The sequence below is a fragment of the Rhincodon typus genome, chromosome 10, assembly GCF_021869965.1.
Source record: "Rhincodon typus isolate 14 chromosome 10, sRhiTyp1.1, whole genome shotgun sequence".
Lineage (NCBI taxonomy): Eukaryota > Metazoa > Chordata > Chondrichthyes > Orectolobiformes > Rhincodontidae > Rhincodon > Rhincodon typus.
The window spans coordinates 28,030,267-28,057,618 of NC_063341.1; the positions used below are offsets into that span (position 1 = coordinate 28,030,267).

Genomic DNA, 27,352 nt, shown 5'->3' on the forward strand with positions numbered 1-27,352 from the left:
GAAGGCTCCGACGCCAGCCGAACTAGAAACAGGGCTTTATGACATCTGGCAAGTTTCTTCAAAATAAAGGTTTTAACGCGATTTGAAAAATAAACACGCACGCCCGTTGGAAGAGCAATTAGAAAGCGCACAATATCAGGTTAATAAACTTCCTGGCGAGTTCATTTGACGTTTCCTTCCGCGTCTATGAGTTCGACTTTAGCAAATAATGGGGAAAGGAGGAAGGGGGGAGGGGTTGAAAAGCTTTCTCCAAACAGATGTTGATAGAAGTCTCAATTCAATGATATTTGTAGATGAAAAAGACAGACATATTGCACCGGCACCGTACTGGCCGCCCAAATCTGGGGAAAGGGTCTGGAGGGAAACTAATGATGAAAAAAAAGTCTACTCCGTCTCAGTTGCCTTAATTAAATGCATGGAAAGAACTGAGAGGCTCACATCTGGTTTCAATATGGATCTCTTTGATGGCATCAAGTGTTCTTTTCCCATATCAGGCCGCTGCAAGTAATGGGATGTCTATTGCAGCGTGGAGTCCAGAATCCTGCCATTTGCACACATGAGCTCCCCTCCACTCCCGTTGAGCCCTGTTTCTGAAGCCTCACGCAATCTTTGTAATGAGTGCAGGCCATTGAAAGAAATAATGACTTCATCCCGATTCCCTCATATATTTAAATCAAATTTTAATTAAAATGACAAAAGAGATGGATTCCAACTGAATCTTTAAATGTATATTTTATTTTGCAATGCGTTTTTAAAAGCACGTAGAAAGTGGTCAACCCAAAAAATAAATCTGCCTTTCCCTCAAAGTTACGGCATTCTCCCCTCCCCCTTCTTATCCGTGTCTCTCTGGTCGCTGTTGCGTTCTGTACGTCCAGTTATAAAAGTGAAACAAAAGCAGCGAGAGAGAGAGAAAAAAACCTCGCCGGGCTGCTTGCACACAGACAGGCTCCAGTAATGGCAGTGTATCGCCCGAACTCACAGCGCGCCGCCAATACTTAAAGACGCTGGAGACATAACGGGTTCGGTTTTTAGATCTTCAAACAGTTCCGAAATGAAAGTTAGGGTCATCGGATTAGCCTTTTACTCGCCACTTCACGTTGATTTGGCGCTGCTCGTGTAGGTGAGTACATGGCCCTTGTAATATTTTCTTTTGCCTGAAGCAAGGAACTACTTATAGCAGTAAGCTACGGGAAAGCGTATTTTTTGAGGGGGGAGGGGGGGAAGAGCACAGCGATTGGTATAAAACATGCAAATTAGTTCTTTTACCGCAATAGAAAACAAGTCTGTCTGACTTGACGGGATAGATAAACAAGCTCGCTCTTTGATGTATTTTTCTGGCTGTCAGTTTCTTTTTTATATATTTTTCAGATGATAATTACGTCTTATTACGAAATACAAAGGGATCCCAGGGCAGATTACAAGAGAGCAAAGGTTTCATTTGCCCGCTCTAATCAAAGTGGTGGGAGTGCTGTGATGGAGAGGGGTCTGTAGAACGTCAGAGGCACAGAACACAGGGGCTTTGCCACGTAATTACAGGCGCGTATGAGCAGAATCTCGTCTCCCTGGGGTCGCCAATTTTAATTTATTCGGCGCAAAACAATCCCTGGACGGCACTCTGCTGGCTTTTGAAGTGCCAGAAAGGCCTTTTTTTTTACTCAGCAAGGAGGAGAAGTACTGCACACTTCAGAGTTCCTCCCGCCTCGAGTCTTCCAGCAAAAAAACTTTTCCCCCTCCTGTATGTGTGTCTCCTTTTGAGAACAGAGTAAGTTGAGAAAGCTCACTCGTACATCTGCAAAACATCATTCTTTCTAAACTGATGTCACCTATGTGAGTCAAGGAGAAGGAAGGACAACTTTTCTTCAAGTTCCTCTGAAGTTGGCTATGTGCTGCTGTTACATGGGCGTTGGAACATCTCTCTATAAGGGAAGTTTGCTCATTTTTTAACTTTAAAAAAAAACGTTTTGAGTTTCCCGGCGTCCGGTTCAAGTGTGGAGATCTCTTTTCTGACAACATTGGCCTAAACTGGAGACGAAGGGCGTCGAGTCTCGGAAGGTTGCTAGAGTTTGCACCTACATTTTTTGTTTAAAATAAAAGATTTTTTTAAATATCTAAGCCATGACCTCGAGTTATCCTCATGTAATGGACAGGCAAACGTCCTCCGTACCCAGTCGCTTGGAGAACACTATCACGGCCAGCATGGACAATTTACAGTCTAAAAAGAATTTCACGGTGAGTCACCTGCTGGATCTGGAAGAAGTGGGGGAGATGAACCTCCAGCAAGCCGACGAGAGTGTGAGTGAGGCGGGCAGGAAACTGGTCGAGTCGCCGGCGGTGACCAGCGGCAGTGACACCCCACAACAAGAAAGTAAGTGTGAACAAAAAGAAATACAGTGGGGGACAAGGGGTTACTAACAGGATTATCACTGTGGCGCAAAGAGGGATCATCGCATTAACACGTACGTGTAAATGTCATGGAGCCGTTTGATATTACCGAACGTGGAGATACCGCTTGGCAGAGTCCCGAGGCGACTATTGAGAGGCAGCTGGAGATAAGTGTTTGGGGGAAAGAAGCGTAGAACCAATCACTTAAAAGTTGGCGATACAGGATCTCACCTTTATAAGCAGGACAGTCCACATTTCGCTTCCCTTTAAATATATTTTTGAAAAATATTTTAAAAAACTCCCCCAGTGTAATATAGCTTCACGCAAAGTTCACATCTGAGATGTGGTGGAGAATGTTCACTGGCATCAAGATCGAGTACCGTTCGCCTAATATGCGGTGAGGTCTAATAAATAGTATTTCATAAAGGAAATCAACAAGTGCAGATATGTTGAAAAATGTAAAGGAGACATAAATGACCAAGACACATACAGTCGCCAGGGTCGGGAAGTCAAATATTTTCAGACAATAATGTTACAGCACAATGTGATTACTGGAGAGGCTACAGAGAGGTAGACTATAATCTAATGACTCTCATCACTTCAATGGAAACCTTTTCAAGGACATGTGCGTATGGATAGTAACATAGTTGACCACTTTCTATTGCTTTGAAAAATCAAGGAGCTAATTCACAGCTAATTGAGTGAATGTAGGAGTGCATTTTTAAGCAATGTATCGCCTCCATTAGCAGGAACACATTGCACTGGATAGTTCATTTTCTCAGAACATGTGTAGGCATAATAAGTGTACGATTGAATTTGACAAAACTGCTTTAAGTGTCCCCACAGACAACAACAATGGTAATGACAGCTAATCTGATTAGTTTGATAAATTGATTTGTCATGCATCAGCGATAAAAGACGACATCTTTGTTTTCAATGAATCATGCCTAGCATGTAACGCTAAGGAAACATTTACTTCTAATTATCCACGGCAATACGCCGGCCAAAACCCTTGCACCAAATGACTGATTTTTATCAATTTTGGAAGTAGAACAATGATTAATTTTAGCGTAACTTGAATTTCTAGCTTTTTCTGTAAACTTAATCGATATAACCTGAGAGATGAGTCTAAATTATTTGAAATCTGCATCTTGCATTATATATACACGCAGGCTTTGGTACACACATGGGAAAACTATGCAAGTTCATACAACATTTAACCTTGAAAAGAATTTTATTTCAACGTGTTATTTTTCAAATTCTTTTACAAGAAACATTTTAATTAGGCTCTCTTTTAGTGCTGGCACCAGTTTGCTAATAAAAGATAAGGGAAAGCGTGTAAATTTCTCAGTTCCTTTCATCCTGATGCTGTTAAGATAAAGATTGTTAGAAGTTTTCCGACTGCCCATGCATCAGAGTGAGTTTGATGCTGTGCCTGATTGATGTGAGGTGTTCAGAGCGTGCCTTGCTCTCTCTCTCTTTTCCTCCAGAGACCTCTACTGACCATTAGATACGGCTTAAGGAGCTAGTTCAGCCTAAATTCATCGGCCCCCACCCCCTTTACATCTCTCTGACAGCACAGCAGATGTGGATCGGCGCCGGCAATGTGCCCCTGACCGGAGATCTGCCTTGATCCTCTGGTCTGAGAATCTGCCCCGAGCAACAGAACTAGCTTTAACATTCTGGAGAAGGCCCCGGGAAATGTCTACAAACAGTTTATAGTTTATAGTTCTCCACTACTTTTTAACTACCTAATTATGAAACATTTTGATGGTTAAGGGCATTTTGTATCAATAATGAGTTTCATAGGACCACTTATTAACCCAAGAGGTTATTGCATGAGAGGAAGGCAGCCTGGGCTACCAAGTTAAAATCTGTTTTCAGCTGAAGGCCCGTTCTTCCAAATAAGGTTCTCTAGGTTAAAGGCCTAGAAGTATCCACTATCCAGCAATTTGAAACAACTGATTTCATACAATTAACCAACAACTTTAAACCAACCCGTCACAATGCAATTTGAGGAAATGATGGCAGGATAGTTAATCCCCGATTTAACGCCACTTTGTCCCACCAGCCGACGTCACTCCCGATAGAACACACTCGAGGGAGTTTTACATGCTTTTCACAGATACCCAATGATTCAATTTACACATTCACATATTCGATCATTCATGACACCAAATGCCGATAGTGGAAGGTTGATTTGGCTCAAATGCAGAATGAAGTGTGAATAGAATCGAAACAACGTGATACCAGTCCCAAGACCATCGGAACCATTGATTGCTATGTATTCTTCTGCTGGCGAAGAGGGAAGGCCTTTTACTTGTACAATTGTCGTGAACAATTCTAGAGTGTAAGTTGCTCAAACTTGATCTGAGAAGAACTGACATCACATGAATGATGCAGAAGGCGCAGACAAGTTTGAGTGACATTCCGACCAGCAGCAGCACCGATCTAAAACCTTTCTGGCGGGCTGATTTTGCTTTCACTGTAAGGAGGCAAACATTCCGATTTGTGATTGCAAGAGGCAGAGCGTTTGTAATTTGTTTATATCAAGAAAAGATGTTACTTATTAACCCGACTCACAACCTTAATTATCAGTTCCAGCTGTAAATAATTATTTCATATGTTAGACAAAAAGAATCATTTTGGTAGAGGTTGGTAGGTCTCCAGTGGATTTATACCGAGATTGTGAATGGCTGGAGGTTCGGTCTGAACCACGTTCGTGCTGAATCAATCCGATTCAGCCGCCAAGGAAATCACAACGTACATATTAGCATGAAGAAAACTGGAGGATTTGTGCACAAGATAAAGAAGCTAATTAACATGCAATATAATGCAACAACATTGTAAGACAGATTCTAAACTGGGAGGGGGCGGAAAACACACTGTTCACCACAACAGAAATCAACCAGCAAAATTCACACGGCCTAAATACCCAGCGCATCCAACCCTACAGGTCTGCAGACAATGTTACCCAATAGTCAATTTCGTTAAATAATATCTATTACACGCCCATTGTGCGAGCTAACTAAACTCTTAATCAACATTCACTACATTGACTCTTGGAAAAAGGTTTACTTTTAAAGGTTTATCATATCAAACATCCACCATGTATAGGTGGCAATTGGAACACAGATCTGTTATGACATTTCATTGATGCATGCATTATGGAACGTGGATTCATCGTTAAACGACTTCACTGGGCAATGGCAAATCATCCCTACTCTAGAGTCGCTTGGCGATTTTGTGGCGAACCTTAATTTCAGCGAGAGGTAGCCATTTCATTTCAGCTTAGTGGTCAAGCAAGAAACCAGTTAATGGACACAGAAAATATATTACCCAAATATTTCTCGAATCCCCACGCAAGTTTCCTGTGCTAGGAAGTTCCCTGTCGCGACTTCAGTTCCAGTTATTGCTTAGGGAACCGGTAAAACTTTGCACAATATTGATGCTCAGTCCGGTTTAATCTTCGCATCAATCAAAGCTAAGGCATTGCTTTGGAATTGGGAATTATAGATAAAACAAATGGGATATTCTCTTAATAAAATGATGTAGCCCCAGGCATTCAGGAAAGTAATAAGATTGGGAAAACATAAGAGAACGAAGGCTTTATTTTATGACCTAGTTGTGATTTATAAACGAATGCTGTTCCAAGAGGGCTCAAGAAGTAACAGGAAAGAGTCATCTGATAATCTGATTCCTTCTCATATACCAAGAATGCTAAGAACACACGGGATACCTACAATAAGCGTGCTCCGTTTCATAAATAAATGTTCCTCATTGAATATGTTTGATGGGCTCTTCAGATAACGTAAAATCTAAACTCTTAAGTGCGCAAATCGAAATTATAGTTTTCTGTGGGATAAGAGGACCTGAATTGTTATCTCCACAGACCCCTCCCCAATCCATTTTAAAAGTTAGAATGAAGGATAGTCGCTGATCTTGATTAGCGCAGTGATAGCGATTTACCTCAACAGGAGCACGGTTGCCCGGATAACTGAGAAACTGAGTCTAGCAAATCCAGTTGCGGTAGTGCACAAATGGAAAGTTTTTAAGGCCCCCTGTACTTCGAGTAGATCTTTTGTCTCTTTTAATTTTCCAAGTGCTAACTGATTAAACGGTGCATGTAATTGTTTTTATGGAGTGTAGGTGATAAAATAAACACAGAGCAGAAGAAGAAACGGAAGCAGAGGAGGAACAGGACCACCTTCAACAGCAGCCAACTGCAGGCTCTGGAGAGAGTCTTCGAGAGGACGCACTATCCGGATGCCTTCGTTCGTGAAGATCTGGCCAGAAGAGTTAACCTTACCGAGGCCAGGGTCCAGGTAGTTTTCTTTTATTCCGGATAATATTTAGTTTTCTAGTACCGTTTATTTTTAGCTCTCGCCATTTGATATAATTCATTGGAAAAATGGGTAACGGGGTAAAGGGTTGTTTTCACAGGTCTTTCACTGCTAACAAACCACGTAAGAAATATTGTCTCAATGCAGCGCTTATTGCTAGTCTTTTGCGCCTGTGCTAATGGTAGCTGAGCACCAAACAACTTTGTTTGACTCTCGGTTTTCAATCAAGTAATTTAAAGTAACTTGAAGTGTTATTTTAAGACCTAAATCAGCTGCTCGCTGCTTAATTATTTACCTTCAATATTATGGAAAGTTGTAATTCATTTCGCTATTATAAAAAGAAGCAATGTACATTCAGGGTAAGCGAACGCTTTCTTTTGCGGATGTTTGACATTAGAAATAAGGGGAGTTCCAGCCGTACAGTCAGGTTAGGCGTGAAAACAGACATCTTTGCAAACCCTTCTACACATAATTAGTTTATAATTTTAATTTAGAGCCTACAGGACCAAAAATGTTGGCATTCAGAACTTGCTTGCCATAATTAATCTCAAATTCGCTACTCACACTGAGGTAAATTCCTGTGTTACATTGTCTCATACACGCTATTGCGGCTTTTTGAAATCGCATGTTTTGAATAAATGGTGGGAAATCTTGGTCGATCTGTTACGTTGGAGAATATTAGCATCTGGAGAGTGGGGTTCAGCGTCAGAGCGATTGAGACTAGATATCCAGTTATCTCATTGTTAATTCATTGACTCGAACCCGAAAGCATGACAGATAGTTTCCAGGAAACATGAAAAATGGCAAAATGTATTCACTGCAGGAAAAGAAGTTAAAGATGCATGCTCACGATTTCCTTTCGCCTATATACTATATCTTATTTCAGGACAGACCACCCCCTGCTGTCTGAATCTAGTTGCACAATATTGATCAGTGTTTTTCCGACTGAGATAATTGTTTCTGTGGGTACGAGTTTACTAAACCTAGCAATTGACGCATATTTTCTGCTTTAGTGTTCGATTTAAAACCATGACGGCATCAAGCCGGACCCAAGAGCAAGGAAACGGGGGGCCATTTCAGATATAAATTGTAAAACTTGTGACGACGTCATCATAAAGGCCACGTTTCACATTCATTAAATGGGACACTGCAAATGCTTTTCTCCATCGGATTGGCCAATTTACTCTTTAACGGAGTTATCAGTGTGAACCTTTTCATTTACTTCACGTTTCCACTCAATGTCGTCGAAATAGCACAATGGTGTCACGCAATAACGCTGTGACGATTTCCCAAATGCTGTAGCCCAGGGCTGGATAAGTTATTCAGTCATGGCCAATCCTCACGAAACAGAAATGGCCAATTTTCCGTCACAGCTCAATTTATTTACATGTGACCAGCAAAAAGTGAGCCCCAAACTGTTCACCATTCTGCTGTGCGGTTATCATCGAAACTTGAAACATTTTCCCCCATTTTCCTTGTGAGTAGATATGTAACACATGACCAAAATACGCAACCCACATATAGAATACGTGCAGCGTACCAACAGAAAATGCAAAACGTTAATATGCAGTACACAGACAGTACACATAACACAAGCACAGCACGTAAGAAAATGCAAAGTAAGACTGAGTAGCTATTTGTTTAGGGCCAGAGAGAAAACAATTAAATATTAAAGTTTATAGTTGGACTGGAGGTACATCGACGCTTATTTATAGTGTAACTGTAAGAAAACTGTAAGGGAAGAGTAGTCCCTGGAACAATGGGAACTTTCAGACTGAGAACTGTGCCTCCAAGCCACATGGGAAAAGATTTTAAGTGAATCAAAACAACAAATACAGGACAAATTGAAACACTCCCATCCACAGTATGATCCACTTCCACCACTGTGGTCAATTGTGTTATGTTCTTTGGAAGGCCTCATATAAAAAATGCCATCAAACCCGCAGTGTGTTTGACAAATATTCAGATTGCTTTTTTGCAAAAAAAACTATCAGCAGGTTTTTGGTAGAAGTGATTGTTGCCATATCATACAGGTGAGAGGAGTCCAAAGCACACTGTTTTGGTAGAATACAGCAGCTAAACACTGAGGTTTCTGGGAATTTGAAATAAAAGTAGAACATTTTGTACATTCTTAGCAGATCAGCCAGCATGTGAAGAGTGGGAAAAATTGGCATTTCAGGTCTGTCATCTTTCATCAGCACATTTCATAGAATGCTGTCCGACCCTAGGCTATCTCTGTATCTTCAGCAAACTCGAAAGCTATAATTTCTGCTCTATCTACTTGTACTGTACACCATCATCTCCATTATACAGGAAGCTCTTCAGTGCATTCCCCGCTGCCAGAAAATTCTGTAATTCATTATTTGTTCATGACATTGAGTTTGGTTTGGCAAAGCCATTTCGATCTTATCAGGGACTAGACTCTATACGGTAATTTCAATACGCTATAGCATTCCAATTCTGTGCCCCATTCCAGTTGACAAGGTACTGATTTGACTCAGAAAATGATGAAAAATTGAAAATAAGCCATTATTTATATGTGCAGTTAACTCTCCACACGTGAGAACATAGGGTGATTTTGTTTTAATTTGGAAAGAAAACTACTCATCAAGCCCAGAATGTGCCAGAATGGCTTTGCATATTGGAGAAATTGGATAATGCCAGCTTATTTATTGAGGTTGTTATTAGGTTGTTTGGAGGGGAGCTTATAGATTATTGTACACTGCACTGCCCATAAAATACAAGTAATAGTTGACAACTTTTCACCTTTCATTATCGAAACTAATACGTTTCACAGACCCAGAAGGGTCTATGAATAGAATCATCATTGGTACTAAAAAATTGCTACAAAATTTATTACTTTAAAATCCAAGAACATCATTGCTAAATTATTTATTAAGTGGACTTTCAGTCTTATCACAGACAGGACATTCATCTAGCCACATTATGTAAATATTCCCCTTTCATTCTGTCCCCAGTTGTGAACAAAATGCTTACAGTGTGCCCTTTCTGAGCAGGTATTACATTACTACCATGTAACGAACCCTTAGTGAAAGTGGTCAATAGGGGAAAAGACCTGGTTTAACTGTGCACTACCTGGGAAATCTGGTAGATTGTACATCTTCCAAATGAACATTTTAAGATATTAGTAGGTGTTGAATCTCAATTCAACATCTGTGTTTAAATCTGAATCTGTTTATTTGTGGAACCTAATCCAGTGGAATCTGCACATTTATAGTTGACTAAACCAAAGAAAGGAGACTGTCCATAACTTTATAGCATAATCAGTAAAAGTCTAGATTATTTGCATTTCTATTAAACCTAAGAATTCAAAGTGTAGGTTCTTCTGTCAGAGGGACCATGACAACATTGATAGAGTTTTTGGTTGGTCACATTGCAATCCTTCTGTCTTTCTACTGGGATGATTGCTTTAACATTGAATCCATCCTGTTGAAAACCTTGCGATTAAAAATAATTATAACCAAATGAGCCATGTGCCTTGGGTGTTGCTGGACAGCATACCAGCATATTAGGAAGCAGTTACTAAGATTAGAGGGAACACTAAATGTTCTGGATTTATTATTCATTCTCACTTCTCTCTCAGGTTTGGTTTCAGAACAGAAGAGCGAAATTCCGACGGAATGAGAGAGCCCTGTTGGCCAGTAAAAATGCCTCTATCCTCAAATCATACAGCGGGGAGGCAGTGGAGCAGCCCATGGCTCCACGCCCAGCACCCAGAGCCCAGGATTACCTGTCCTGGGGAACGACATCTCCATATGGGTAATCTCTTATTGGTAATATAAATGTCATCTTTAACTGCAATGCAGGCAAATTTGCCACAATGTAGATGCAACAATTTCCTCCTCAATGCATTCTCCAAGGCAAAAAAAACTTTTCTAACATGATTTCATAGATAATATTATCTACAATCTCATACAATGCTACAGGGAACTGTGCAAATTTGGATTTCAACTCACACAGCCCAAATTAACTGGCTTTGTGGGTAGTACAAAAGCCATAATGACAATAAAGTCACCTGTACTTGCCCTGGTATATCCTTTTGGTTAATCCTAAGTACAAATGTAATGTATAAAATTATTTGAATGCAATAGTTTATGGAAAAGGGTGATAGACACAGAATAATGGATATCTGAGAGAAAAAAAATCATTAAATTTCACATTTACCAACATTATAACAATGACAATGTTCCAATAGTCCATTAGTTCTGAACCTTTTTGGGACATCAGTGAACCTGAAAGGTGTTATGAAAATGCAAATTATCTTGTTATGGTGGAAAAACAGAGGCATGAACAATTGGAGGAAATTTAATTGAGACCTGGCTGATATAAAGAGAGCAAAGTATTATGGGTTTATTGGCATAATTAGAATTCCAAAGTAAGATAATAACCTTGAACTTCTGCTTGTTGGTCATTACCTAATAAACCTTGCAGGTTCTCATAGCAGTTGCAGTGATTTCCATGACCTTGGTGTGAATTGGCAGTGTCATCTAAGTACAGGTTGGGGAGTAATCCTGTGCATTTAGGTTTTTACCTGTTCACACTGTTGAGAAGATTTAGTAAGAAACTCCAGCAACTGAAATCCATAGCATCCCCAAATAGGCCCGAACCCAATACAACTACTTCTCCAGTAACATGAAGTCCCATCACAATGTACAAGTATTGAGGCCTCAATACTGGAGTGTTTGAACAAATTTAAAAGAACTGTACCTGTGTCATTTTCTTTTTGTCTGTCTGGACTTGTCAGTAGGCAGCCAGCTACTTAAAGTAATTTATTTATTTCAGATGGTCAGTACTTGCAGTGGACAATTGGAGTGTCAGTAGCTATGCCTATTAGCAGCAAAACGTCAATGGTAAATTTGCAGTCTATAATGGCAGGATAATAAAACAAATTCATGGCTTTAGAACTTTGAAAGAGAAACAAGAAAGTGAAGACTTAAGGAATTACATTATTCTTTGTAGTAATCAGAAGATGAAATCAGTATGGGTTAAGTTTCCATATGGGCATGGCACTAATGAGCACCTACAGGCAATATCCAAGTGCTAAGTCATTATTCAACAGATTTAAAGGCCAGCAGGGTTATATAAAACTCTTTCAGAGATAGTAGGAACTGCAGATGCTGGAGAATCTGAGATAACCAGGTGTAGAGCTGGATGAACACAGCAGGCCTCCTCTGATGCTGCTTGGCCTGCTGTGTTCATATAAAACTCTTTCTTTATTTATTCATGGGATGTGGGCATCGCTTGCCAAGCCAGCATTTATTGCTAATCCTTAACTAGCCTTTAACTGAGTGGCTTGCGAGACCATTTCAAAGGCCAGTGAACAGACAACTACATAGCTATTGTCTGGAGTTACTTGTGGGCCAGACAGGAAAGAATGGCAGATGTCCTTCCCTAAAGGACATTTGTGAAGCAGATGGATTTTTTTATGACAATTGTTACATGGTCCCCATTAGACTTTTAATTCCTTATTTTTTATTGAATTCATATTACACCATCTGCCATGGTGAGATGCAAAGCCAAGTCCCCAGAACACTTGCCTGGGTCTCTGGATTATTAGTCCAGTAACATGACCACCATACACCACCCACCCTTGGCTCATTTGGTTTGTGATGTTTGGTTTGTGATGACAGTGATACCAACAACATGGGTTCAATTCTTACACTGGCTGAGATTATCATGAAGTACTCTCCTTCTTAACCTTTCCCCTGCTTGAGGCATTAAACTGACACCAGCTATCTCTGTCTAATGATACAGCAGCTCAATGGTCTAGTAAGACTATGGTGACTTACCTTTACTTTATAAGATTTCAGATTATAGCTATCACTGGAATCTTACATTTAAATTATGGCCATTAATTCATCTCCAATATTTATTACTAAATAAATTATTTCTCCTGTGCTTTCTGTTCTACCAATGCACCTTCTGTATAGCTGGCAGTAAGTGGAGCACTGAAATATTCTGTAAGGAACAATGACTATTCATAAGGCAAATGTATTTTGAATTCACACTTAAGGTTTCTTCCAATATGAGGATTTGGCTATTGTGAAATTCAGCTGATCCTAAAACAATGCCCTTTATTTAAGAATATGTATTTAGGATACCATAAATGTTCCCCTAATGTCATACTTAATTTCAATAAATAAAGAAAACACCCTTAACACTTCTTGTGTATCAACTGTGCCTCAGTTGGTAGATTTGTCTCTGAGTCGCAAGATTCTGAATTTAATACTGACTCCAGACAAAATTAAGGCTGATATTCTAGATTGGTATTGTGGGAGGCATCGTCTTTTAGACAAGGGTCTACTCAAGTGGACACAAAAGATCCAAAGGCACTATTTCAAAGAAGAGCAGGGAGTCATCCCAGGTGTCCTGGCCAATACTTATCTCTCAAGCAACACCACAAACAATGATTATCTGGTCATTATCTTATAGCTGCTCTGAGAGTTTGCAAATTGGCTATTGTGTTTCTACCACTCCAACATTGGCTACAAAGAGATTTGAAATGTCTGGTGCTTGTGAAAAGTACTATTTAAATATAAGTTGTACATTTTCTTTTATGTGGAAGCATTTATCTGAGCCTTTGCAACACTTTCTGAGGTAAAATATTGAAAAGCATTCCACATCTCAGAACAGTTTCCCCTGATTCTCCGTTGTTCCAACTTATTACTATACCCCTCATACTATGTTAAATAATTGTAAATAAACTGGGACTGGATGCATTACATTTCTACCTTTATTATTTATAGCGTCCAAGAGACTGCGTTTAAAACAATCATTACTGGCTATTAATTACACATCCCAATTCCTAGAGGTCTTTTCAGTTGTAATTAGATTCCGTAATTAGGTGGTTAACTTTTTGATGGTTCATCTCATGTTGGCCAGGGACCAGCTGCTACTTGTTAAAATAGTTTGCCCTTTGCTAATTAGTGGATTCAGTAAAGAGATCCTTCCCGACTGTGTTCCTCACGGCGGTCATAGTTCCATATAAATAGAAGGCAATAGAAGTATTGTTGTGGAGTGTTGGAATTTAGAGCCGGATCAGATTCGTTATTGAAATTATATCTAATCTCTTTTAGTATCTTACTTTAGTTATAGTAAATATATTTCAATTTTATTTAAAACTTCATGGCCTTTACCCTGTTGTCAGAATTCATAATTTTAGAGTTAACGAAGATATGGAATAAGTCTTGTTTTTAAAAAGGAAATGTCACTTAATTATAAAAATTCTATGTTTAAATACAATCTCTCACTCTCCTGTTCTTTACAATGATTTATACTTTAAAGTAATCAGAAAAGGACAGCAAGAAGACATTTTATTTCGAGTTATCTAGTAGGTCATCATAAAGCTACAGGAAAGTGATCTCATCAGTTCAGTGGCCTTGTTACAGTCACAATGTTTCTCACATTTATTTTCCTGAATTGAAACATCAAAATGTCACGAGAAGGACTGTACGCAAAACATTTGGCCCAGTAGCATCTGACAATTAGGATACACAAGAGTCAAATTAACAGATCTTCTTTACGGTATTTACATCTATGACAACTTAGAACTGCACATTGAAAGGGACATCCACTATTAAATATTAAGTAAAATTATTTCTAGGCTATGGTGTAATATAGGAAATACAGTACAGCAAACATTTTTATTTTAATTTTTTTTGAAATTTGTATATTTTACACAGAATAAGAAAGTCTACTGAACAAGCTATTGAGTTGAAATGTGCAAGGGCAAGGTAGTTTAACCCTGGTTGAAAGGTGACATTTTTGTGATCTATTATATAGTTTGTGAAATTTATCAAAGCAAACAAAATAATGTACCATCTTCAAAACTCAATTAGCAAAGCTGCTTGATCATTTAGTATACTTAGAAAACAGAGTCTTGCTATATGCACATTGAATATTTCTTCCCACTTTACACATGAATTATAATAGAAATCATTACTGCCTGAAAGCCATGTTCCTGTTATTACCCCAGGCAGTACTTCAGTGTATGATGACCTATTGTGGATTGATTTTATATAAATCACTACTAATTTGTCTAGCCAAGCTTTAAAGCAGAAAAGTGATCTATTTAAGGGTACTGCAATAATCATGTATCTAAGAATACAATTTGCTTAGTGTGATTACTAAGCATTCTCAAAATTGTTTGGCTCTAATATCTGTCATACTTTGTGAAAACCACTGATTCTAATTATCAAACTCACTTGGAAATATTATCATGAATTGGGAGGACAATGCTGTGAGCAGCATTGCCAAAGAAACATTCCTACTTGATTTTCTTTAATTGAGACATTTGGTGTCTTTTAATTTTTTCCCTTTTTTCTTTCTCTACTTGAACTGTTCAATGATGTGTCATATCTGTTTGAGTTAAGGCAGTCAATATCTTCTACACATCTGACAACTTAGCTTTGGAACTAGTAACTGGATGATGGTAAAATCACTTTGGGCAACAATTGTTCATTCCAGTATTGCAGCTGAAATTCATAACTTAGCCTACAGGGCTTTGAAGACATAACCATTTTCCACTGTTCAGTGATACAGAACAGATAATTAATTTTAAGGTTATTTTCATAAGTGTTCACACATCCCAAAGTTATCTCCTAGACCATAGAATTAATGTCACGAAATGTTAGCTCCCCTTCTAGAACAAACAAATTTGTATCAAGTTATTTCAATGATATGTAATCTGACAAAATTAATTTTAGATAACTATTCATCAGTCATTTTTATGTAAACAGTTTACATTCCAGTCCATTAATACTTAATATATAAATATATCAACTTCCAGAGGAGGTCAAAGCCGCACATCTCTAATCCTGAACATATGCTATCTGACCTATGGAATGGGATTTCATTGTGTATAATCATTGCTAATACTTCATTACTGATCCTTCTATATAGACTGACACGATTCATACAGTCATTGTATATGTTTCTTATTTGGCCTAAGTGTTTAACTAAAATACACCTGGAAATTAACTTGTGAAAATCCTTACCTTCTTCAGTTTTCTTTTCCTACAACCAACATGCTTCAAAATTCAACCTTTCCCAACCTGTACTTCTACACTTATTCTATTTTCTCATCCACTCATTTCAACTTTGGCATAGTCTTGGAGTATGAGCTTTTTTGTGACTTAACCTAGCTAGTGCAAATTCCTAATAATCTATTTTCTAATCATTAGGAAGCAGTCATAGTTTCAGATGCAATTTCAAATATTAGCTAATAATTTGTCCGCAAGACATTAATCATATGCCCAGCCTATCCATGGCTATTTTTCACATAAATGTCATTCACTAACCAGTCTGGTCACCACTGCTACTAGTGAGACCCATTTTAAAGTTCACATTTCTGTCAGACATTCCTACTACTGATAATTTTACCACTAGTGTTATGAGTATGAATTGGGATGGAGAGAAGAAATTTTGTGCCCACAGTTACTTAATCAAGGATTTGCTTTTATGGTGCATTAAGTAAAGTGTGAAGTCCCACTAACTGTGCTGCAGCTAATGGCAATGCCAGAGTAAATCTATTTGATTTTCTAAGGCTAGACCCAATAAAATGAATCTTTTTCATGGCTCTCTTTAGTCAATCCATTGTTGCTCCCTACATGAGACACAAGTGACACTAAATAGTAATCATTCTACACCACTAAGTGTACCATAAAAGCAAATGGATTTGTATTTTCATTTATTTATTCCACTCCATCGGTCCTGCCAGCTAACTTTCTCAATTGTTTTTGTAGTTTTTCTTATGATTTATTTGCTCACATGGGCCCCATGAACCATAATCCCTGACAACCAAGAACGCTGGAGAGCTATTTCCACACCATATTTCACCAGTCAGCAGCTGCAATGAATGAGACACTAGATTGCTGGTTTCTCTCCTTTTAAACAAACCACTGTCCCCATTTAGCCCTCACTCTTATGGTGTGAATATATACTGCAGATACCATTTGAAAAATTGTGAACACAAATTTTTACACCAAAGTTCTGAAAACACTTGATATCTGATTTGATATATTTTATGTCATGCCTGTTTGTTTTCTCTTTCTTTTCCAATTATTGCACTGTACTTTCCTTGAACACTTCAACCAACTTATGCTACCTCCAATATTTCACCCAAATAACTGTTATTCCTACGTGAATCTACATAGTGAATGTTGGGCATAAAATTTAACTGTAAAAATCATCACAGCCAAGTTGGCTTTTGACTTCACTTGACACTCAAACATACACAATTTGTAGCAGGAATTAGTGAATACCTAACAGAACAGCAGCAATGGACATTTAGGTAGTGATTGTGATTAGTGTGTGAACACTAGCAAATTTCTCCTTCACAAGTCTAGAGATGCTGAGGCCATTTGTTTCATTACCATCACCAATGTCTCAATATCACTTGTATGAACACTGTCCAGGGATGAATCCTGTGGCTTTCTCATCTTTATTTTGGTGTTACAAAAGGGCAATTGTTTTTACCAACCAACTTATTAGCATAGCCATAAAAATGGAAATGTTCCTGTGTAAATAATCACTTAGTGCAGGATGTGTTTCAGTCATGCACAACACATCACATATGACTTCATCTCAGCACACTTATTAATATGCGTACATATAATTTATATACAGACTCTGTGATATATAGAATAGCATGAAAAGTAATAATCTATTACTATTGCTTATTATTATTGCCACTTCCACTGTCCTTGCTATTGGGAACAACATTGATTTGTTCTCAGGCATTTCGATGACAATAAACCTTTTGCCCCACCTGCATGTGTATTAGTAATTCTCACATGCAGGTTTTATATTTCTTCTCCTGTTTTCTAGTCAGAGATTTTAAAAAAACACATCGTTGGCAGTGTTATCCCAGCATCCACAGCATTGTGCAAGTTATCTGGTGAAACTGCAGAATTTATAGATTTTAAATCTTTATAATTTTAATTAAGCTATATAACATGTGGAGTAATGATTTATGTTGATAATTAAAACACATGCACACAACACACACAACACACATACATACACAAGCACTTTGTTTTAATGTTAACTTTATGCAACACAATCTGAAATGTATTTATTCACTTGAAATTGACGTTATTCATTTGGAATGATTGCTATGTCAATAATCTGATGTCAATAGAACCTTATCAATAACCAGTACATCAAGGGTAATTTCCACATTTTCTGTGCACAACCTTTCTAAACAGACTCTATACACTTGAGGATCAACCTTACCCTACTGCTAGTCTCTTTGGCCGTACATCCTATTGGAATCCATAAGTCCCATCCACAATTCCTCTGTACACAATGGGTATGTATCGATCACATTAATATACAATGTACCCATATGCCTAGATATAAATAGCACTGATCAGTAACACTCAAGCAATGTACATCACTTATTTTATAAAGGCTGTAGCTCAGATTTGTCAAGGAGGATATGTTACCAGGGACTAACGCATCTGCTGCAATTTTGTTTGTCCTTGATTTTTCTATTTCTCTCTTTCCCACTGACACACATATTTAATTACACACGAAATAAATCTTTATTTTTCTCATATGCAGATCTTCTTTCTGCTTCTCACAGCTATCTCCAAGAAAATAATATAGAAGTATTTAATAAACTTGAGGGGAAGTAACAAATGAGAACAAAAATATGCTACTACAGTACAAGAAAAGGCACGGGAAATATCATTGCTAGCTGGGTGATATATATCATACTCCATTGTTGACTACAGGATATTTTAATTGTAACAGCTGAAATAGGCTTATAATTGGAAAAAAATGTGTTGAATTTAAAATGTTTTGTTAAGGTCTCTTTTCCTTCATGACATTTCAAATCATGTTTATTTGTGACTATTTTTACTATCTGATAACCATCATCAGCATATATTTTATAGCACCTTTAATGTAATAAAGTGTCCCCCAAATTGCTCAGCAGACACTTTAAAGAACAAAATTTGACATCAAACCACATAAGTGGATTTAAGGTCAGATGACCAAAAACTCAGCCAAACGGGTAGGTTTTAAGGTATTATCTTAAAGGAGGAACGTGAGCTAGACAGGCAGAGACATGAAGAGATGGAATTCCAGAGCTTAGGATCTACCCAAATGAGGGGAGCTGCTGATTTAAAATTGGGGGTGCTAAGCAGAAGAGAATTAGATCAGCACAGATATCTTACAGGTTATTGGGCAGGAGAAGATTACAGAGGTTGGGAGGGGTGAGAACATAGAAATGAATTTTAAAATCAAGGTATTGTTTTTTGACTGGTACTAAGTGAGCACATGCGTGGTTGATGAGCAAGGCTGGCTGCAGACTAAGAAATAGTTAACAGAATTTTGGATGAATTCAAGTTTATGCAGGCCCGAATATGGAAGACCAGCCAGAACCTCATTGCAATAATTAAGGCTAGAGGTAACAAAGGAATGAATGAGAATTTGAGAACCAAAAGAGCTGAGACAGGGATGAAGCTGGAAGATGTTATGATGGTGAAATCACCTGTCTCAGTAATTGAATAAATTTGTGGTCAGAAACTCACCTGGGGGTCAAGTATCATACAAAAGCTATTAAGATCCAATGAACATTCAAATGTCCTGGAGTCATTTGTGAGTCACTTAGAACACTGTTAGTCATCCTAATAGCCTGTCTATTTGTGTAGTAAAAGAAAGGGAAAAGATAAGTGCAAAGGTATGAATGCTATATTTGGGTAACTAGGAAGTTACTAGTATTTTGAGCAATGCATAAATAAGTAAAATATTGTACTGAACTCTGGGTTAGGAGCTGTGCCTGTCAGTTGATATATCATGTCTTTCGTTTGTATTGGTTGGTTGTGTTGAAATATGTCCTCTTTAATGTTAAATATACGACAGTCACAGCATTGATACATTGACTCTTCTCCATTTCTTATGCAAACTATAATATAATTGACTAGTAATTTGTTGATTATTTAAATTTTGGTTTGTAGGTAGCCTCTCCCCACAGGCACAAAATAGTTGATAATGAGAAAGAGATGTCCCCTCGTGCAAGCGATTGTTTAAGCCTTGGGTAATGTCTCACTCAGGCAGAGCTATCTATACATGGTAGTGGCTTTAATTTGCATGACTTGTACTTAATTCATATAGGCTTGACTGCAGTCAATGGGCAGCTATATTTTAAACAGTAACAATAACATTTAAAATGATTAATGTCGTCCACTATAATTTTAATGTTATTTACACGCTAACAGGTCAGTCAGCTCTTCACTAAATTAAATGTTTTCTTTAACAGCCTCTGGATGGTGAAGGTTATACAATATTACAATGCAATTTGAGCACATATGTTTAAGGTAGGAAGGGAAGAGACGAAAATATAACTAAATAATGCTAGCGCACATCAATCTAAAGCAAATGCCTGCAACGGTGTAAAACTTTATGAGGATTCCTAGTATTAAAGAATGAATAACTAAAGTAAAAGTTAATGCAGTGAAGTACATAATTTCACTGTTCCAAATGGGGCGGTTTTCTTTAGAGAAAATGTTACCCTTTCACGAGTGTGACGAACAATAAGCCAATAAGCCACGCTAAGTTTGTATCGTGTCTTTAGTGTCATGAGCATACTGAAGTCTCTTTGAAGTGCAAAGACCATCCTTGTGTAAGTGCACAGGATATGATATGAGAGAGCCTGGACTTCCCAGGGACCTTCATAGTGTTTTAAATTACTGAAAGGGCTACATGCAACGTGACCATATGTGGCCATAAGGCAAGTGCAGGCGTTTGATGTGGAATTTACCTACGAATTAAAATTAAATGATTAAAGGCGGCTGAAAATTGGTTGCAAAACTAAAGTTTCAAACGATCAGATCGCTCATCTATATAAAAAAAACAGTTGGACAGTGTCTCTCGGAAGTCTAAAGCTTTTCCTAATTTCTCCCATCCTTTTCATAAAACTCTGAGCTGGAATGGGGCGCATTTTAAAATTACAAATAGTGAAATACTGCACATACAAATTCCGAGAGACTAAGATCCGTGCGTATGCTAACCGCAGTAATATGCCATGCTCCTGGCTTAATAGGTGACAATAAGTGAAAGGTTACACAGGACAATTAGGAAGAGCAAAAAGAAATTCCCCTACTGATGGGATGGCACCCGACGCTCAAAAAAATGTTACCTGGGGATTTAACTCTTACAATGCCTCACAGGGAGTGTGCATGAGATTTTAATATTTTAGGAGCCTATACAACTAGATATAACGGTGAGTAGTTCTCTCAACCACAGAGTTTGAATTGAGATTAAGAAACCGTGAAATGCAGATCAAAACTCTGGATCATGTTCACTTCTCCTTGGCCAACACCCTTTGCTGTTCCAGCAGTTCTACGATCTCTCACACATAACGCTCCCAAAATATTGAGGGTACACTGTATATTCACTCTCTGGAGTTCTTCTCATTTCAGGTCCTGATTCAGAAATTGTTAATAGGTCGCTTGTTACAGTTTTATTCTGAGCTTCCGCCTCCTCTTTTCACCCTCCGACCCGATGTAATAGTAGAAGCGATTGGAACCAGTGCGAACATCCATACAACCTGTTCTAAAGAATTCAACCACCAAAAATCGTTTATTTCATATCGTTAATTTATTGTTACTGCAGTTTAATTGGGACATTGCCTCGCACAGCAAACGGAGACCCTTGTTTACTCGTATGAAATGTTTTAGACCAGCAAATCATTGTCGACAGTGGAAAGTATTAAAAATACGTTGATTACCAATGGGTGACATATTTTACAAAATAGCTGTGGTATTTGTTTTATCAATAAGTGTTGCCTACCTGAACCTAACACGTTCTCTATTTACCCTGATATAAAAAATTCTTAAGGCAGACTCTTGATAGTGCTTGTAATTCCACCAGTAATGTGAAAAAGTTGTTAAACTTTAGTACATGTACAAAAATACTGTAAAATAAAATCTTACAAAGAAAATATCTATGATGGCTAGTTAACATCCATGTGTTTGTCCCGCAGTGCTATGGCCACGTACTCCTCCTCTTGTGCTACCACTAACCCTACTCAAGGAATGAACATGGCCAACAGTATTGCAAACCTTCGTCTCAAGGCCAAAGAATACAGCTTACAAAGAAATCAGGTGCCCACCGTAAACTGAGCTTCCTTCATGGACTAAAGCAACCACGGGTCCTTCTATTCCCTGCAACCAGACAGCATCAGCAAATTATCTCACGGAAGGACAAGGACACAAAACTATAAACAGCAACAAATATCCCAGTACAACAGGCAAATAAAAACAAGGACACGCACAAATACTTGACCTGTATAGAGCCAGAATTGCTGACGCGTTTCATCCCTGTGGATTTTTAATAAAGACAAGAGTAAGTATATATTCCAGTTTTGTCAAAATCTTTTCCATCCTGGATTTAAGATACTGGGACACAACTGTCAAACTTTGGCTAGACCAATTGCAAGATTTTTTTTGTTGTGTGTATGTTTTAAATGGGCTTTTATTAGGTTTCCAACTGTGTTGTATTAAAGTTATATTGTATTGTTTCTATACAGATTTTACATTTTGTATCCCATGACAAGGTTATTGTTAGCAATGCATCTTTTTTCTATAGAGGCAAGCTTGATAAGGCAATCTTTTTGTTGACCAAACTATTTTTGAAATAAGGCAAATCTGATTTCCTATTCTGTCTACGTCTGTAACAGCCTTTACCGATTCTTAAAGGAAAAACGATTCTGTTGTGTACAATAAAGGAACAAGCACTCAAAAGACGTGGGTTTATATCTGACTAGAAATGCATCAATAAATTATTACGAAAGTATTGTTGGTGCCAAATGGGTCTTTTTTAAGACTGATTGCTTTATTTTATTTTTTAATAATAATGCTATGTACACGAGTCAAGCAGACAAGATATACTGGGCATTTAAAACTATTTTGATTTTATACATACAGAGACTCAAATTGCTTGTTTGCTTTTTGATGGGCCTGTTTTTAAAGTTCTGCAGCGTATATGAAGATAATTGCACAAAATGAGCTGGGCGGCCATCCTTTCCCCCACTGCATCCTTTCCCAACTCTCTCCCAGTGCACATGCACCCCATCTCAAATCTCTTATTGGCCATTTAAAAGAAAGCCAAAACTAGTTCTATAAACGTTCCTCGCTTGGCTTACTGCAGGGCGATTTCAACTGAGGTTTGGCTGTCTAGGAAATGTAAAGTTATACATCAGCCCAACATTTAGATGTTATTTAAAGCAGAATTGGAAGTGCGTGTAAAAAGTCCGAATATAATGACCGGTATATACCAACCAAAGGCACAATGCCCCTAATTAGTCTAGGGCCTCGTCATCACTCCGCAAGAATTTGTACTGAAAGTGCCCCTCTCAATATAGTCTTTTCAGGTAATAAAAGGATCGAATCAGAAGTGGGAAAAGTGGGATAAATTGAACGGAAGAGTCATCCCTTGAACAGAAATAGGTCATCCAGCGCAACTGATACTGTATTCTATATTGAAACTAAGATCTGCGGATGATGAAGATCTGAAACAAAAACAGGAATTGCTGGAGAAACTCGGCAGGCCTGGCTGCATCTGTGGAGAGGAAGCTTAGTTAATATAGAAAACGTTAACTCTGCTTTCTTCCCACAAATGTTGCCAGACCTGCTGAGATTCTCCAGTAGTTTCTGTTAATGTTTCCTATGTTATTTGCCTCCGTCAACTATTTAATCTAAATCTGTAAACAAATCTCTCTAATTGCATTCCCCTCTGGCTTCTCTTTATGCATCTATGCCAATTCGCTTTGCATGAGCGAGTTTTCTATCTACTGTTAATAATTAATGTTTCGAATAAGTTTTGAAGACGAATGCAAGGTGTTAAACACCAAATATATGGAGAGTCTCAAAGTACAAAATACCAGTTAGTGGCTAAGAGATTGCCAATAATGAGGCTGGGAGACTGGGAAGGGATAGCAAGCCAGTTTCTCATGAGAATCGGGTGTGTGCTCGAGATATGTGTTCTTACAAGATCGAGGGAAGCTACCGGGAAAACTGAAAATAAGGCCACATTTCTTGAAGTCAAACCTGGGAGGGGTTGTTTGAAAGGACATTGCTTTAATGTTCGTTACTCTAAGAATAAACACCGAACAACGAAGTGGAACCCGCTGTAAATTTGTTCCACGCAGTACTTTGACCCTTGCGATCTTCCAGAAAATATCCCAAGGGGTTTACCTCGACAAGTCCACCATTCAGAATATGTTGGCACGTTGAAAGGAGAAAAGGCATTGACCCTCGGATTTCTTTGGGTAGATAATTCCCAAAGCCTATCTGCCTGCCTTAATTCCCAACTTCCCTAAGAACAGCTCCAGTGTTTCTTTCATTCGATTTTTAAAGCGGCTGTCTTCTTAAAAAAAAATCTTTGAAAAGCTAAAGTAAGCAGAAAGAGGGAGGGACAATTTGAGCAGAGAGGAGTTTAGTTTAAGGTTCTCTTCCTCGATGATCATTCACAATTATAAATTGTTGAAAAGTACGGCAGACTCTTTGAACTTAACTAGTCTCGACACGTTTTGTTTTCACGTGAATTTTATTATGACAAAGGGGTTAATTTCAACGTTGCAAAAGTAGATTTAATGCAGTAACCTTTGTTTTATGTTGAAACTGTGGCTTTAACGCGTTGTTACGTTATTTTAAACGCGCATAATCATGATCGAAGTTGCTTCTTGATATAATATTTAAAAGTTTGGAGGAATTGTCAGACACTCAGAACCATGTGGCCTCCTCTTGATTGCTGTGTGCAATGTGGAACCAACGTAAACCGCCTGGGTCACCCAAAGAGGCCAGGGTCGGGGGCAGTTGTAGCAGCAGCTTTTTCGGTGGACAGGAAGGGGAAAATGTCCAGATCAGGAACATTCAAAATGGGTACACAACAGGAGTAATATATCAACAAATTACTACGGATTCTGGCTATCTGAAACGGAAAAAAAAAGTGATAGAGAAACCCAGCAGGTCTGGCAGCATCTGTGTGTGAGAGAGGGACACACTTAATGTTTTCGGTCCAGCGATCATGCATCAGAACTAAACTGGACTCGAAAGTTAACTCTGCTTCTCTCTCTCTCTCTCAACAGATGGTGCCAGACTTGCTGAGTTTCTTCAGAACTTTCTGCTTGCGATACTCAACAGGAATTATAGGGCATATTTTCACGGCAGTGCTTCGCTCCTTCGTGCTAACTTATTAAAATATAAATTATTCTAATGATGACTCCGAAATATGACTAATTGTTTACTTTTGCATAAAGCTACAAATTCTACTTAGCTTTCAATATACACATTTGCTTACTGTATGTCTACTTGGTTGTTTATTTGAAGGAGTCAGCTGTGGTTCAATGAGTATAGCTAGCAGGTTGTGGATTCAAGTTCTACCTCAGAGACTTAAGCACAAAAATCCTTGGTGATACTTGAGTTCATTACTGAAGGACTGTAACACTGTCTTAAGTATGTTCATTTGCTTAACTTTGCTTATTTTTTGAATATTGCTAAAAAAAAAAGGTACATTTTGTTCAAGCTTTTTATTTTACAATCATCAGGGTCACAGGAATGCCAATTCAAGGGGAAAACCAACATTTATACTGCTTGGTAGAGCATTGTGATGGAGAATGCACTAATTAATGTCGATTTGACAGTTAACTATCAGACTTTGCTTACATTTTAAATCAGGCAATTGACTGATTGTTCAGGGCATTGCATTGTGTCTGCTTCATCTCAACAAAATAGGTGACAACCATTTGGTGGTTCATTTTCAAGGGTTTTCCCTTTGCATTGGTATTCTTGTGAATTGGCCTGATGATTGCAAGATGAAACTCCTTGGCAACATTTGTCCCTTTCCACAAACACTTAAGTTCTGTACTAACAAATAATTATTTCAATTCATTTCAATGACAACTTCGGTGCCAACAGATGTTATCAGATATTAAATAGCTCAGAGTCTATTCTGTCAAATGGATGTAAAATATTTAATTACACTATATGGAAAGGGAGAGGAGTTTTCTATGGCGTACTTGTTATTTACCCCTCAAGGAATATCACAATAATGGGTTATCTGGTCATTATCAAATTGCTGCCTTTAGGAGCTTGCTGTGAATAAATAGTCCTGCAATGTTTCCTGCATTACAAAGGTGACTAGAGTTCAAAAGAAGCTTATTGACATTCTGAAATACTATGTAAATATACTTATCAGTTAATGTTAACCTGCATACTTTTTCTTTATTTGTTCTCCTTGGCTTTTATCAGTTACTGTCTCTATAGTTTATTTCCATATATCTCCGGGATGCTTCTCTTATTTATCCACCTATGATCATATTTAAGTTTTTCTTTTATCCTGCAAATATTAATCTGCATTTATTCAACTCAGCATTCCACCTGTTTCTATCTCTATCCCTTTATATAACCCTCTAGTTTTATTTGCCATTTACCATTGTCTGTCTTTAATAACTATTTCTGAATTTATAGCTGTGCTTTATACACATCAAATAATGCCATATTATAATATAATATTTTATAATACCATATATCTTGCAGTTAAATCAGGCCTTCACTCATTTACCCAATAAATCAGCAACCAATATAGTATACTCTTTAAGAAGACATTGATCCATTAATTCTAAGAAAAAATGAAGTTTACAAACTCCTCTGGCTGCTTGCAGACACCCCTGTTATTGTCAATCCTGTAAGTACAGTAATAACAACAAAAAAGTGACAGAAATATTCAGGTCAGCCGGCATCTGTAGAAATTGAATTAAAATTTCAGGTTCAATGATATTTCAACAGCAGTATAAAACAAATTACTGCAGATGCCAGAAATTTTCAGTAAAAATTAAAAACATGAGAAATATTCAGGTCAGGCAGCAGCTGTGGAGAGAAACAAATAGAATACAATATCTATTTTCCATACAATGCACCCTTGGAGGTGCAATAATTTAATTTACATGGATGTGTTAGAAGGATTATGTTTGTCTCTTTACCCCATTAATCCACTCCTGTGTTTTCGTCTTTACCATCTCTTTCTGCTTTTAACCACTTCTCTCTGCCTCTTTTCATTCTCCTTTGTATCCCCCCATTTTCTTTCTATGTCCTAGTATTTTCTCTCTTCCTACTTATATTCTCATCTGTTCTTCTACCTTGTTTTCCTTCATCTACATAGGTTCACTTTAGGTCAGTGCATATGTCAGAAGGCTGTAGGTTCTTCTTGCACTCCAGAGGTCTGAGTATTAGGCTGATCATTCGCTGCAGTCTTGATGGAGCTATATATATTGGAGGTGCAGTTTCTTTGAATGAGACAATATATTGTGGCTGCACACTCTTTCTGGTAGATGTAAGAGGTCCTATAACACTATTCCAAGAAGACTATGAGTTCTTAATGGTTTCCTGGGAAATATTTATTCCTGCATCAACACAAAAATAGATTACCTGTTTATTAACTCATTGTTGTTTATACAACCTTGTGTGCAAAATGATTGTTGTGTTTCACAGTGATTACACTTCAGTCTCTGTCTTTGTAATCTATTTCATCTACTTCTCTGCAATCATTCCTTAATTTCATTAGCTCTCACCTCTTTTTCTTTATCCACCTAAGCCTCT

General features: G+C 37.9%; 1 protein-coding gene across 3 annotated transcripts; it reads left to right on the forward strand.

Annotated features, from left to right (window-relative positions):
• The first annotated feature begins 895 nt into the window (after positions 1–895).
• Positions 896–22,525, forward strand: prrx1b (paired related homeobox 1b). 3 transcript variants are annotated; one of them, XM_048602310.1, is made up of 6 exons: positions 896–1,120; positions 1,369–2,365; positions 6,532–6,707; positions 10,330–10,505; positions 17,954–18,057; positions 21,739–21,843. In XM_048602310.1, exons 2-5 carry the CDS (start codon positions 2,116–2,118, stop codon positions 18,024–18,026), a joined length of 675 nt encoding a protein of 224 aa, XP_048458267.1. In that variant the 5' UTR covers positions 896–1,120; positions 1,369–2,115; the 3' UTR covers positions 18,027–18,057; positions 21,739–21,843. The 3 variants fall into 3 exon arrangements, with proteins under 3 accessions (XP_048458267.1, XP_048458268.1, XP_020370231.1); XM_048602311.1 differs by lacking the exon at positions 17,954–18,057 and having other exon boundaries at positions 10,330–10,519; positions 21,739–21,844; XM_020514642.2 differs by lacking the exon at positions 17,954–18,057 and having other exon boundaries at positions 898–1,120; positions 21,739–22,525.
• The last annotated feature ends 4,827 nt before the right edge of the window (positions 22,526–27,352 follow it).